Source organism: Melanostigma gelatinosum, assembly GCF_949748355.1.
Source record: "Melanostigma gelatinosum genome assembly, chromosome: 11".
Classification (NCBI taxonomy): domain Eukaryota; kingdom Metazoa; phylum Chordata; class Actinopteri; order Perciformes; family Zoarcidae; genus Melanostigma; species Melanostigma gelatinosum.
Window position 1 is genome coordinate 20,963,216 of NC_136644.1, and position 15,170 is coordinate 20,978,385.

General features: G+C 41.5%; 2 protein-coding genes across 4 annotated transcripts; both read right to left on the reverse strand.

The window, feature by feature from the left end:
* Positions 1-397: 397 nt before the first annotated feature.
* osbp (oxysterol binding protein) lies at positions 398-10,532 on the reverse strand. 3 transcript variants are annotated; one of them, XM_079278701.1, is made up of 18 exons: positions 10,394-10,532; positions 8,894-9,064; positions 8,477-8,685; positions 8,097-8,259; positions 7,881-7,992; positions 7,591-7,789; positions 7,376-7,490; positions 7,195-7,255; positions 6,909-7,076; positions 6,563-6,808; positions 6,351-6,471; positions 6,166-6,269; positions 5,946-6,041; positions 5,043-5,227; positions 4,729-4,958; positions 4,547-4,585; positions 4,322-4,369; positions 398-3,099 (listed from the first exon to the last, which is right to left on the reverse strand). In XM_079278701.1, the coding sequence occupies exons 2-18, from the start codon at positions 9,025-9,027 to the stop codon at positions 2,957-2,959; spliced, it is 2,373 nt and encodes a 790-aa protein (XP_079134827.1). In that variant the 5' UTR covers positions 9,028-9,064; positions 10,394-10,532; the 3' UTR covers positions 398-2,956. The 3 variants fall into 3 exon arrangements, with proteins under 3 accessions (XP_079134827.1, XP_079134826.1, XP_079134828.1); XM_079278700.1 differs by having other exon boundaries at positions 7,195-7,258; XM_079278702.1 differs by lacking the exons at positions 4,322-4,369; positions 4,547-4,585 and having other exon boundaries at positions 7,195-7,258.
* A 1,791-nt stretch (positions 10,533-12,323) lies between these two features.
* On the reverse strand, positions 12,324-15,124 carry sart1 (spliceosome associated factor 1, recruiter of U4/U6.U5 tri-snRNP). The gene has a single exon (XM_079278236.1). It carries the CDS (start codon positions 14,779-14,781, stop codon positions 12,466-12,468), a length of 2,316 nt encoding a protein of 771 aa, XP_079134362.1. The 5' UTR covers positions 14,782-15,124; the 3' UTR covers positions 12,324-12,465.
* Between the last annotated feature and the right edge of the window lie 46 nt (positions 15,125-15,170).

Below are 15,170 nucleotides of genomic sequence, written 5' to 3' on the forward strand. Positions count from 1 at the left end.
AGTCCCTCTTTCTGAAGCTGACTCTTGTTCTTTATCAGTGTAGATTTCAAACTCAATTGTTATTTTGTCTCCTAAATATTCCACATTATTTCATCCTGGAGTCACATAATGTAATCACAAGCCTCTAGCTGACAGTCACACATTAAGTAGAGCTGTACTAATCAGATGCTGTTAAAATATGTTTATATTGTTTTATTAATTAAGAGTTCTTGGAATTTCATAGTTTGTCTCTCTCACAAAATCTCCCAGAGATTGAGTGTTTCAATACGTTCACAGTATTTATATAGCACTTATGTGATGACACATAAATACAGTATAATACTCTGGAAGTGGCCATTTTGCTTGAGTAATTTTACTTTTGTTTTGAAAAATCTAAAACACCAATATGCACTTCATTTCCATTCAGACTTTAATATTGCTAACCCCTAACACAATCCTGCTGAAGAAAACTGCATTGACGGACACAAAAGGTTAAAAGTACTCTCAGTAGAACAGTGAGTCAATACATATATTTTAACCAATGTACACATGTTTGCAATACTTAACATGGCTCAGGAAAATTTGTCAAAACAAGCTCAACACTTCAGTGGCCAACATCAAGTAGGGCACGATACGTAATGCACTGTATGTTAGTGCAAGAACACCGTGAGTTAATAGTGGGAAGCTGTAGAAACTTCAGAAAGTAGGAGCCACGGCTAAAAATCAAGAGCATACAAATGTTGAAAGAGACAGAACAGACGGAAACCTGTAAAATCTGAAATCTAAGAGACATAGAGGCTGTACATTCCTCACACACACTCTTCAACCTGTACTTAAATGTTGTGTGAAGACACATTAAATCAAACGAAGTGATGGTTCAGACCCAAACAAATGAATGTGATTTAAAATAAAGCTATCCTAGCTGGTAGCGGGTGACTCATGTAACACAGTATACATCCAGTACTGAGTAAACAATGAACCAAAGCAACAAAAAATAAAGCAAAAGTGCATCACCGCCATTAGATTCTCTAGCAATACAACCAGTTAATATCACAATTATTTTACTATTTAATATATTTATACAGAAATATAACCTTTTTTTGTGTTCTTCATTTTCAGTGTTTTCAGTACACTTGAATATAAAATGAAATTTAGATTTTTCATCAACCACACAGTCCTTCCATTCCAATGACAAACAACACACATACAATGACAGGTTTCAGTTTTTCCATTTCTAGCAATGTCACTTCACACATTTCATTTTGTGCTACATGTATATATACTGAGGCACTCTTATTGCTGTCCGTTAAAAAACTACACTCGCAAAACACGACGACTACAATACATCAAGATTAAAGCTATTATCGATACGTTTGAGGGGAAACCAGAAAGACAAAATGCCTCACATTTCCCTTCAAATTTACTAGAAGCCTCACGCCAGTAGAAATCAGCACACAGCTCAGCTTGTGACTCAGTGTTTACTTTGAGAGCAGAATTTAAATGGTTGATCTCAGTGTTAGTGAGGGCACACACTTCAGGTATGAAAATACAAGTCTGGAAATAGTGTACTTGGGTGGAGAATCAGAAAAGGCTGTTAATCTCAATAATCTGATCATTCCGTTCCCGGTCATGGTGTATCATAAAACACAGATTTTTTTCATCGGCTCTTGAGGTTCTGCGGGACAGAATTATGGGATGGGACGACTTTAGAATGGGAACAAAATCAATTTATAGTGTAATGTAGTGACTGTACATGTGATTTAGTCTTAAGCAACTCTTTAAAATGAATTGTTGGACAAAATACAAGAAAAAAAAATAGTGCCATTGGTAATTATTTTACTTCATATTTCCATCGGTGCTTATACATTTGTTACCACTATTTTAATTCATATAATATTCAAAATGGTATCATATAAAATAAAGAACATATATTTTATTCAACTTAATGTGCTACAATAGAAAAATGTAATTATTCTTCCCCAATAAAAAATCCTTACAATTTATTGTTATATAGTGAAAAGAAAGATTAAAAAACAACTGCGTGTATATGTAATGACTTATGTGTAGACCCACAAATATTTTGTTAAATGACCAAACCAGACTTAACGAGGCCTAAATATGAGTGGTACAATCATAAGGAACTACTTTCACATCTCTTCACAGCTACCATGTAAAAATTAAAGAAGACTAATATGTAGATAGTATACCTCCGGAGTCCCAAACTACAATAAATTCAAAGGCAAACTTTGTATCATGTCTTGGTGTTTGTGACACTTCTAATTCTAAACCAGTGCAAAGAAAATTGTTCAAATACGCCATTATTTACAAGAAACAGCCATCATCTGTCTTTTGCATCTCTGCATATTTGATGTGATCTGAAACTGGTACAGCGAATTGGTACGGTGTTGGAATAAAACAACATTGGGCAGTTCTGGGGAAGCTTCAATAAATTCATTGCAAAAGTCTTAATCAGGAGTGCACAACAAAAACAAACACATAAATCACATGTTCTGTATGCTTCACATGCTGACTCTCTACAAGCAAACCTTGTATATTGTAAGATGTCAATCTGGATGAATTATGCTTCTGATAATAGTGCTTTTAAAGAAAATGCATAATGACATTGTTAGAATAACTTGCTGTCAGCTGCAACTCGAAGGCCAAAGAACCCTGGAGTGAGAACAAGCAGTGGACTCAGATAACAATGTGTTTGAGAGGCAGTGAGAGGGAATTCTGAACGCTAATCAGCTGCAATGTTACAACAATACTACAGTGTGCATCGTATCTGTGTTGAGGGTGAAGTCCAGATGCCCTTAACCCTGAGCAAATCACTGCTGGACAAGGGGGACAGAGTGTGGGGTGTGGGGTGAGGGGGGGGATCAGTTGGAGCTACGGACATTGAAGACAGGTTGATCCCCGTTTTTAGCTGATGTAAGTTTCGTACACCACAGAGGAAGAGAGGCCGACTCCGCTGTCATCAGAAGAGGTCAGGGCACATGTCCCAGCCGCCCTGTTCCTTTGCCTCCCAGTAGCCGCCCTTGTAGACGTGCAAGGTCTCTCCGGATACGGGGTCGTCCAGCTTCTCGAACCACATTGCTGTGTAGTTGTCTGGATGAGTGCCTAAAAAGGAAAAACAAGAGGAACATCTTTCACAAAGAAGAAGCTTCAGCTGGACCTGAGGTGAGGGTTTAAGAAGCCACTGAGCCGTGACGAACACACCATGCTGAAATTAAGCCGATGGTCGACCGAAACCGCAAAACAAAAGATGACAAATTATAGGTGAGCACTCGATGAAATCACTGATTTGCTCCTCTGTGGAGAGAATCAGGCTCACAACTAATGCCCCGAATGCCCAGGACCACAGTAAACTGAGCAACGACAGACACAATGCTACTCTAAAATATTCAACTACTAGGTTTGTGCAAAATTCTACATTGAGCTACAGGTTCCCTAAAGACTACCAACACAAATCTAAAGGGAATAAAACAGGGGATAATTGAGAGCAACACCGATGTTACTTGCTTTTGATTTGAGCTCCATAAAGACCTTCATTGCCTTCCACTAAGAGAGACCAAGTTGGATGTAAAAAGGGGAAATGGTTAACAGAAGGCTTCTTAAATCCAGATCAAATTAAAAGTGCAAGGAAATGGGGGATCATTGCACAGCATGTGTTATGTCATGATCAGGATACTTGCTTAGAGGTGATGGTCCATAAGGGGCTGAAAATAGAAGAATTAAGGATGAATCTTTGAGAGTTCAGACATAAAAAGTTTGGGTATGAACTGAAGATGACTGACACAAAGAGAGACAGCCAATCAAATGAAAGAGGCTACTTGCATGCAACAGGTATATAGAGATGAGAGTCCTCTGTGTCAGCTTAACCCCAGCACACACAAAAAAATAAAAATGATGTGAATCTACAACTCAGTATCCAAAAAATCCACACAAATATTGTGTTTATGTTCATTTTAATCTGTGTGTAGCATTTTAAGCAAAATACCATGACAGCTAAATATCTTTGAAGAGAGCATAAATATATTTTACTTATAGTTCAGTTTCCCGTCCGAAAGGACTGTGTGACGAAAAGATAAAGCAGTGAACATATGCCAAATATAGTGTGAATTTACACCGATACTGTTGTGTTGTTTTTTTACGCGGCCCTTTCTTTTAGGTGGCTCATCTACGTTTTGCTGCTGCCCCCCGTCCTCAGCAGGACACCATGTTGCTCCCGTGCTGGTACTCATGCAACCCCCACTTCAAAAAACACCCAAACGATCCCTTAAGATGCCACACATAGCACCGTAAAAGCACATATTATGTTCAGCTATGAAGTGATACTTGCTTTCATCAAAACCCTCATTTGCGTCTGTGCCAGTCTCCCTTGCATCAGCTAAATGGAACAGAAACGGATGAAAGGATGGTGAAAGTACTTCAAAGATGATGAAGGACGTTCCTGTTTACATACGCAAACATCTTGAACATGTGTTGCTTTGCATCTAGAGCTAATATATATATATATAGCGTTGATCAAAGGGTGGGAAAAGACGGAAGAGAAGAGAGTACTTGCTTTTCGAGGGTGACTCATTGATTGAATCCTCAGTGACAGCTTAGGGTTGAGACAAAGACACGGTATTCCAAGACAGACGGAGTGGACAAAAGATGAATGGACAGAACAAACATTGGAAAGAAACACAAGACAAATCGATAAACTCCAAAACTAAGCTATTTCCTATCTTTTTTTCGTTTTACCTTCCTCGGGTGAGCTGGCTGCTTTGACAGCCTCCCTCTCCCTTTCTCGGCGGACGGTGCGCTGTTTCTCTTCTAGCCTCTGTTTCTCTGCGTTTGCCTCATCCCAGCGGCCGTCCTCCATTAACTTCTGGTCGGGGCGCCACCGACAGTCCGTCGGCGCCACTCCCTCCTCGGGCTCATTGAGCGTCAAGGCCAGGGAGGAGAAGAAGTACATGTTCTCTGCCCCCTCTCTGTCAAGTCATCAACATAAAAAAAGGTTAGAGGCACGACAGTTTACGAGCACATTCGACTTTCTCAATACCACCAAAACTCACGGTAAGGGGTTCTTTCTCCAGATTTCTTTGGCTTTGAGGGTCTGATAGACAGTCCTCTGTTTGCCTTCGGTGCCGTTCTCGCCTTTACTGCTCTGCATTATCCTGGAAAACTCCATCTTCTCATCCCAGGTTCCCGATAGCACGTAATGGGCCTTCCCATCCTTATCAGCTACTACTCCTGTTACCTGAGACACAAACACGGATCACATTGAAGAATGTAATCGCAGCGCCAACAGTAGGCAGTACTACAGCTCTGCCAATATTAATATAATGTTGAGTTTTTTTTGATGTGTTAATTAGATTATATATCACAGGAGTGTGCTAGACTACATCATATTGAGAGGCCTTTCAAATGGTTCGTCCTTCCCATTTTCAAGAGGGGACAGGATATTAGAAACACCTCAATATGATGCAGACCAACACGATCACGAACTATGACCTCAATGCTAAAATATGATCTCATTAACACCTCTATGGCAGTGTCATTAAAAGTACACTTTATGGCAGAACATTCGTATTTGGTCGCATTACGCCTCATAAAGTGATGAGTTTATTTACTCAAACAAACATCTTTATCTTCATTCATTTTAAACTTATTGTTAAATATTTTACAACACTGGAAATCCCCGATCCCTACTAAAAAGCCCCGGGCCAATCTAGTCACATTATTTCCAAGGGATAAATCAGCTATTCTTTTTCAAAATATCCTTCTCATTAAAAGACAATTACACCGATAAACCAGGATGAAAACATCCAACATTTCTGGCAAAGGTATCAGTTACATTTTGGGGGAAAAAAGCAAAATTTAAATTATTTCAGTTTCTTAAACTTTGTGTGTTTTACAGACAGTATTGTGTGGCGGTGTATTATTAATCTTCCTGTGAAGAAGCATAAAAAGCCCACCTTTCTTGGCACATCTCTGGAGAAGTAACTGTAGGGAGCAAACTTGAGGTGGCAGCGATCTCCCGTCTTGTGGTTCACCACATCTATCTCCCCTGACTAGAAGGGGGACAAAGGAAAGAGACAAAACGTTTTTGCTCTTCAGGACTTAAAAGGATACACCCAGTACAATTGTAAGCGAAACATTCAATAAAGACATAATGCGGTTAAAGTTTAAATTTACCTGGTCAATCCATAACTTTCCAACAATGATGTTGTGCACAGTTGTAGTCACTTTCTTCCAAGAGTAGTGATTGTCGCTCTTGTCAAATAAACACTGGATAGAACCTGAGGATAGAGAGGGAATCATCTTAGACCCCGCTCATCCAATATATCACTGTCATATTTGGTCTTCACACACAAGCTCACCCAAAGGCATGATGGAGAGATATTTTCCTCTAAACTTGCTGGCCAGGGTAATTTCTTGTCTGAGGTTCCAGCCCTTCTCAGAGCTGGCATGGTGAGCTGCAGCAGGCGGGTGGTGACTCACCTGAGAAGAGGGATCACAAAGTCGTGTTTTGACCATTACAATTGTGAGATGTCTGAAGACGATTAAACTTGCTTGCATAAACATCCTTTACCTGTTCACAGAGGGAGCGGTAGCCACAATCTTTTAGCCGATCGAGCTCAAAGGTTTCTCCCAGCAGAGGATTGAAGGGTTTCCCCGTGCGGTGGACAGTGGTGGAGTACGAGGAGACTGTGAAAGCGGCCACATAACACATCTGCTCTAGAGAGCTCTGACATTTAGCAGCCTTATCCAGCAGCTCGTAGTACTCCAGGTCTTCAGACAGACGTTGCAGCATTGAGAGGGGCTCATTGAAATTCACCTAGTAGGTACATAGTCACAGAGAGAAGAAATCGGATTACTTCGGAGTACTCTCACAAGCAAAGGCCACTTAGACACCAACAGGAGTACGTGTTTCTTACAGGCATTGGTATCTTTGAGAGCTCCTTTCCAATACAATTCTTCATGATGCTCCACAGATTGAGGTAATAGTTGGGCTTGTCGGGGATACGAGTCCGTCGTTGTCTAACAGGCTCCAGCTCAAGAGTCTGTGGCGACTCTGGGTTGGATGCCAAAGACTGTTCATCAAACTGGAAGAAGAAAAGGAAAATAGCTTTCCGGGTCAAGTGACTGTGGCGTGTTGACAAGCAAGAGGAGAGGACAAATCAATACATCAAAACTTGCTCGCAAAAAACGAACTTAACGCACATTTACTGACTGATCGTCCATTCCAGTCTCACTGCTGATCCCACTGATGTTGCTGCCAGATCTCCTGACGGACAGAGAAGCAACATTTAAAACAAAGCAGAGCACAAGGAGGCAAAATAACAACAACAAAAACAACAAAAACAAGGTTGATATAAAGAAATAAAATCAGACGGTTAACAACCTGTGATACTTGGGGTCAGCAGGGACAGTGATAAACGCTGCTGGGTCCTCCATAGCATCAAAGAACTCATTGTCGTCATCCTCGTCACTGGCATCACCTTTTACTGGACCACCACCTAAGGTGAAGACAAGACGAATAAATAACCAAATGGCTCAACTGGCCTCACTTGAAAAGGGTCCTAAGACAAGAAGTGCAGTTGGGGATGAGAACCGTACCTTTGCTGGCTAAGGCGGGATTGCTGAATGAAGGGGGGAGAACTGTAGCTCCTCTGAAAGCTCTTTCCAGGTGATTGTGCTGTTTGGCCAGCTGCTCCAGAGTCTCCTCCAGCCGTATCCTTTGGTCTCGTTCAACCTGCAAGGCCTTCTGCCAGCGCTTACTTTGGCTCTGGGCCAGGGAGAGGAAGTCTCTACACGCCTTTGGGAACACGCAAAAAAACAAGAGCAACGTTTCGACAAAAGGAGTCAACGACAATGTTCATCAGCAAATGAACACTTGGTCGGCTTACGTTAATCATGGCGTTAGAGGTGATTCTGAACAGTGTGGCTCTCTCTGTGACTTGTCTCATCTTTTCCCCCATGTCTCCTACGACACGAATCCCCTCCAGTTCTGACAAAGACCTGTGTGTGAAATCAAGGGATGAAGGAAATAGGCAAACAAAATGAAAAAAGATGACATTGTTTTTTTCTAAAGAAGTCAGACTGCTCAGTCTGATAATCGATACCTTTGGAGGGCCGACCCATGCTTGACAATGAGATCATTGCAGGTGTTGAGGTCCTCCACCTTGCTGCCGAGTGTGCGAAGTGTGGACTGGATTTCTAAGTTACGGCAGCCTCCACTCTGTCCCGAGGTGAGGGGCGCTGCGGGACAGTCGTCACCCGAGTCATCTGAGGGAGAGAATGGGTCAGAGAATGTGACCAAAACCAAACAGATGCAAGGAGAAAAGGCTTCTCTCACACACACACGCGCCCATTTAATATAAAACACAATTTTATACAATATATATAGTCGGGGGTCCATGCTGCATCTCTCTATCAGTTTGGGGGTCCTTGGCCTGAAAAACATTGAAGACCCCTGCTCTAACGTATTTGTTTTCCCTCTCACCAGATTCAGCCTGCATGTGGACGGCCTTTGCCTTGGCGAGCTCCAGAGCAGTGATCCATCGCTGCCGCTCTACTTCTGAGCTGGCCTTCAAGTGGTAGGTCTGCGCACCTCCGTTGGAAATGACAAAATTGCACGAGTCCTCCACGGCAATATTGGCTGTGGCCAAGTTGATGGTGCCTCTGCATGTGTGACCCATCTCTGCCTGGGTCCTGCAGACAACAGAATGAAGGACAGTCAAATATAGATCCCTGTTTTGGGAAGTCATTATTTTATTTCTTGTAAAGCACGTGCATACAGTATAAAATACAAGTACTACTTTGAATGCACTTCTCATTTAAAAGCTAAATTAACAGACAGGGAAAACCCTTCAATTCAATTTCAAACAATTCCAACTTTACTCATATACATGTAACTTACCTGTAATAAGACAAAAGTCCATTGCTCAGAACAAACCAGCGTCTCTGGTAACCTTTAATGTAGTTCGTCCATTTGAAGAGCCAACCCTTGTACATGTCTCCAGGGGTTGGAGTAGGGGGCTTAGGCTCCGACATCACAACAGACTGTAGTTTCACTGGGTGAAGTTATGGCCTGTCGAGGATGAAAATAAACAAGATTTATATTGATATTAACTGTTGGATATTGCTACTATTCAGCCTGCTTAATGCACACTTGAAACATGAAATTAGGGCTAGGCTATATGGAGAAAATCTAATATCACAAACAATATCTTTGACCAAATACTTTGACATCAATATTGCGATGATATTGATGCTTTCACAAAATATTTACACAGTGAGATTTTTGATATTTACATATCCGTACTGTGGATTAAATGTCAGTAACCTTCCTGTTCTCACCTCAGTTTTCTTTATCGTTTAAACTTAATGTTTAATACATCAGAAAAGTTCAGTTGACCTTATGTCCACATCAGTAATGTGGGCATAATTACTAATTGGGTAAATAAAAAGAATATAACCGTCTGGTAAATTCAGAAAATCACATGACTTAACTGTAAGGAGCCTTTGGAACCAAGAACAGACAACACATGCCATATTGTGATATCACAATATCGATATAACATCAATATATTGGCCAGCTCGAGCGCCACATGAAATGTAAGCACAAACTAGTCCTGCAGGTTCTAAAGACACCATCCTCAGTGTATATTGGTAATGTCAACAACTTAAGATGCAGTAGTTTACTGTGTCATCCTATTGTGACATGAGCTAAATTAACTGATCATTATCTGAAGATTTATCTGAAGACTTTATTCATCCCGCAAGGGGAAAAATAAAAGCAGCAAAAATAAATAATTAAGTTTAAAAAAAATGCACAATATATATACAATAAAATAGAATATTAAATGAACTAACTAAACAAAACATTAGCCATACAAGGAATACCTGTGTTTATTTAATTTGTTAGACAAACAGGCCACTTATCTCTATAACCACATTAGCTCAATAAATGACAGCATAAGTTTCCTGAATATTTAATTTAAAGTGAAAACATGACATCGACACATAAATACTACTACGGTTTCTATCGTTTCGTTTTCACCATTTAACGAACATCTTAGATTCAACGTCAACATGGAATTTGTTTAGCTAACGTTTTTGACGTTACTGCATCGTAAAAGCATAGCTTCCTACCGATAACAGTCCTATAAAACACACCGGTTCCTCGTCGAGATGACGCACAGGAGTCACGTAAACACAACCAGGACAGTGGTGTGAGGTACTTCGAGGAAGAAAAAGCCTTTTCCAAAAATCGAAGCTATTTAAAACAGTGTCCGTGTCACTAAGCTCGCTGCTAGCTACACAAACAGGAAGCTGTCAAACCAGCCTGACACGTACACGATGCTAACGATCATTTCTGATGTCTCTGGGACATTAAGACGTTATTACATGACTTTACCGTGCGAGACTTCAGCTGTTAACGTTGCGCATGTCGTGTCGGGTGAAGCAATGTCAGCTCACCAGTGTTAGCTTTGCTAACTGCTTTCATGGATATATTAAGGACGTAGGACAACAGCTACTTTGCTACAGGTTCTTCTTCTGCCATTTACGGCAGTTGGCAGCCAAGACTTTGCGTTACTGCCCCCCTCTGGTCATAGTCTGTATTGAAGTCTTTATTGACGTCCATGTTTTTAAAGTGATGCAAGTAGTCCAGTTAACTTCCTCTCGTAAAACCAAATATATATCTAATATACTTAATATTTGTTATTGTACTTAATGGTTTATTTAATCAGGGACAGTGCACATTAATAAAAACTTTGCAGTAACCAGAGTTAGCCAAGAGGTTATTTTTCATCTGTAGTCCCAATGCAGATGTTACAAAGTAAACCTAAAAACAGAATATAACATTCAATTTACAAAGTTATGCAATATTGACCCTTTACAATGTATGCACAAACAATGAAAGAAGTGAGACTATTAATAAAGTACAAGACATGCAACTCAGAGGCTCTCAAATTCAACGCACACAACGCAAATGAAATGAGGGATAACTATATTAAATAGAAACATGGACTAAAGACAATATTATGCTGCATTGCTACAAGATCATGCTGCATTATTAGACACTAAAATATGTCCATGTCAGAGGCACAAAGCAAAAGCATGCAGAGCATGTGAAATATATAAATCAGTCAGACACAGCGAAACAACAATAAAAGAAATGCATGCAGGTAACCATTTCTTCAATTGAGCTTTAAATGAACTGTATGTTTGTAGTTGTCTGCATGTCACTATATGCTCCACTGTCCCTTTTTCATGTTGTCCATTAATGAATAATGAAATGCACTAGTGTCCACTCCTCAACCTGCTTATCGTTGCTTATTTACTTAGTTCCTGTGTCTTACCATGCCTACTTTATTTGTGTTGCATTATCACAGTACTGTTGCCACTGTTGATACATTTTCCCCTCTGGATTTGAAAGTTTTATAATAAATGACAAAACTTGTTTTTGATCATGTCTTCTGAATGTGTGAGGACCCACACACATATTTCTCCCTTGACTAACTAATTTGTGGATGCTTTGATTAATAGGTGAACATCTGTTGAAAGTACTCACAGTCCCTACTGTAGTATTCACTAATTAAATCTGTGGTTTTGTTACTATGCTTTTATCTTCAGCAGGTCCAGATCTACACAATAATGTTGAAATTCCCAGACAGGTCAGAGTCCATAACAGCTAAAGCAATTAGATAAAACTGAAAAAGGACACCCTGCAAGACATCACACCAGTCATGTTATCAAAGAGCTGCAAGGCCGTCATCTATTACAGTATGGAAAAAAATCAACCCTATTTAACAGTTTCTAATTTAAATATGTATATCATCTCTGATTTACTGTTAAGTATCTAAATTCAAAGGCCAATAAATACATTATTGAATGTATTTCTTAAAGCATGGCTATCAGAATACTTACACATTGTGTATTATTGTATAATTTTAACTTTTAGGATGAGACTATAGCAGTGGAAATATTAACCTGGGTTTTAAAAAGATTATTACACTGTGCATTTTCAGTGAGTTAATTTTTGCACTATTTATTTACTTTAACTTTGGTGAAAATAAAAAAAGCTGAATTAAATTGGCTATACTTTCAGTATTTAAAATCAGAAACCAAATGCATTTGAAAACTTTTTGAAATATTCTTTGTTGTTCATTACTGGATCTGCGACTTACTTACCGGCCACAATGTGTAATGTGCATGAAACTAACCAACGGCCTTCACAATTGTTACATTAAACACATTTAGCTTCTCATTAAAATAAAATTTCCATCCTGAAAATAATTGCTCTTCACCTTCTACATTAGCGACACAGAAAACAATAAAACATCTAATTTGTGTTCATTTTATTGGACAATTGTTTACTACAACAAAGCTTGTATGAAGTAGGCATTTACTTTACTTAAAACATCCTGTGTGTGTATCAAGGAATGTGTATGTTTGTGTTAAAGATAATTCACTCCTCCCCCAGACTTATTTGGTGATGGTATTTGCATTCATACTTTTCCCACCCCCACTAAGCACAATATACGGGGTTTTCTGAGATTTCTGCTTCTCTTGAAGCAAAGCCACCGTCCCGAGAGGAGTATCACTGCTGCTCATCTTCTTCAGCAGGGCCTCTTCCTCCAGCTTCTTCATCCTCCTCTCAGTCTTCATCTTTCCAGACCCTTTGCCGTGGAATCGATGGGAAAGCTGCCGGAAGGCTTCTTTTGGAGTGAGCCTCCGCCCAGATTCGTCCACATACTCGATCTTGACCTCGGGCTTGTATCCATCCTTGTCCTTGAAATCCTGCGTGAAGCCCCTGTACTCTTCTCTGCGACTGTACTTGTCATCGAAGCCCATCTTGTCCTCGATGCAGTAGTTGTCGTTGGGCAAGGCGCCTTTTGTTGCTCTGACGCGGGATATCTTCTGCATTTCAGTGTCCAATAGACCTTTGTTCTTGCACAAATGCAAGGCAGCAGCAAGACCGGAGCTGACAATGGGCTCTTCGTCCAAGATGGTGGCAGAGGCTGTAGAAAAATCTGGTTGTTTCTGCTCTTCATCCAGGTTAACCATGCTCCATCCAATATTCTCGTCCAGTTCGGAGTCTGAATCTCCAGCATCGTCTTTCTCTTCCTTCTCTTCAAAGTCCATAATGTCTTCTTGGTCCTCTCTGTTGCCCGACAGTCCATACGTTGGGATATCACCCAGGGTTCTGCAGAACTCTGAGGTGGCGTTGAAAACAATGTTGTTCTTCCGCTCAGGATCATTTTCACTGTCGCCTTTATCGAGCTCTTTAATCTTCTCCGCCACCTTCTCCCCGGAGTCTTTGAGAAGCTGCCTTTGCTTCAGCTTCCTCTGCTTCTCCAGCTGTTTCTGCAGTTCCTGCTCGGCCTCGTCCTCCTCAAATACAACTGGCTCAGCAGGAGTAAAGCCTTCGTCGTCACTCATCTCCATTTCCGCCATCCTAACATCGTCGGACATTCGGGGGCTATCGCTGATCATTATGCTCTCCTCCTTACCCTCCTCGCCTTCTTCACCCAGTTGTTTGCGGCCACGACCTCGTGTCCTGGAGCCAAAATCGGTGTTGCGAGTGTCATCGATGTGAAGCTTGTCTGCAGCAGTCTGCTTCTCCTTCTTCCTGATTTTCCTCACACGGTGCTTGGTCTTTTTGAAGCCTGTCATTTCCTGAGGTGTGTAATACTCAGAGGCGATGGCGAGAGCAGGCATGTCCAAGGACTGCGCCTGATCTCGTAGAGCCTCTCTCATGGCTTGAATCTCCCGCTCTCGCTCCCCGTCAGCAAAGCCCCCGGTATTCAACCGGAAACTCTTCTTCTTTTCACCCTCAATTTCCTCGTCATATTTCGACAGCACAGTGTGGGGCTTCACCGTAACCATGTCGTCCACACTCTCGTCTTCTTCGTAGGGCTTGTATTCAGGCTTTTTCTTTTTTAACTCCACATTCTTTTCTGCTTTCTCCTTGTCCACCATTCCCACGTTCACCAGCACATCTTCCTCCTCCTCGAGTACACCTTTGTCTTGCAGGGTGAGGATGACAGTCTGGCCCTCGTTGAAGGAATCCACCTTGTGCTGCACTTTGAGTCCCTTTAGATCTTGAGATGTGTACGGATCCTTTTTGCGGTGTGCAAACTCCTCCTCCACCAGACTGCTGACACCAAATTCCTCATCCATCTCTTCCAGGAGTTTGGCTCTTTTCTCCGCCAATTCCTTTTCTTTTGCCATATTTCGGCTTCTCTCAACCCACGCAGCGGTGTCATCCAGCCAGTCTTCCTCTGCTATAGTCTTGACTTTTCCCAGTTTCTTGTTCTGGATGCGTTTTTCTTTCATAGCTGCAAGCTTCTCTCTCATATCTTTTTGCTTTTTAATGAGAACAGGGTTGATGGTCTCCGCCACCAATGGGTCCTCTTTGGTGCCGAGCTCCTTCTTGTTCTCATTTAATTCCAGAGGCTTCAGACCCAGCTTGGCTCTGAGTTTGTTTGTCTCCTCGATGCTGAGGGACGCGTCTCCGCTTGCAGACTGGGGCGCCACTTCTTTGTTGCCTTCTTCGTAGCCAAGATCGACTTTCTCCTTCTTCACTCGTGGCTCGCCGGTGCTCCTTTCGCCTTTGACCCGGTCCCGTCCGCTTCTTTCACGGGACCTGGAGCGTTTTCGTTTCTCTTTATCACGAGTCGCATCCCGGTCTGAAGCGTCTCTCTCTCGGTCCTTGTGGCGATGTTTCTTGTGTTCGCGACGGCGCTCTTCCGTGTCCTTGTCGCGACTCTTTTCCTTGTGTTTCTTGGACGACCCCATTATTTCCTAAGCAGGTTACACCAGTTGTGACTAAAAACAAAACACAACTGTTTTCAAAATGTTCTCGTTAACACAGTGTGTTTGATGACGGGAGGAGCAATGCTGCTGCTTTTCCTTCGCTGACTAGCTCACATTAGCTTTGGAGGCTAAGTGGCTAACGGACGACACGACTCACGCAGCGCGAAGGCAAAAAATGATAGCTCGGGTTCACAATCCGATGTCAATCGACGATGAGTGAGGATGTGGGAAAAATACTTAGCTCACGTTATTTGTTTTCTTCACACCAGCTTAACCACTTCGCTCCACGTTCAGGTACACAACTCTCGCCGTCGTCAAACGAACACTGAACGACAATATTACAGTTTCCTGCTGAGACTTCTTCTTCTTCT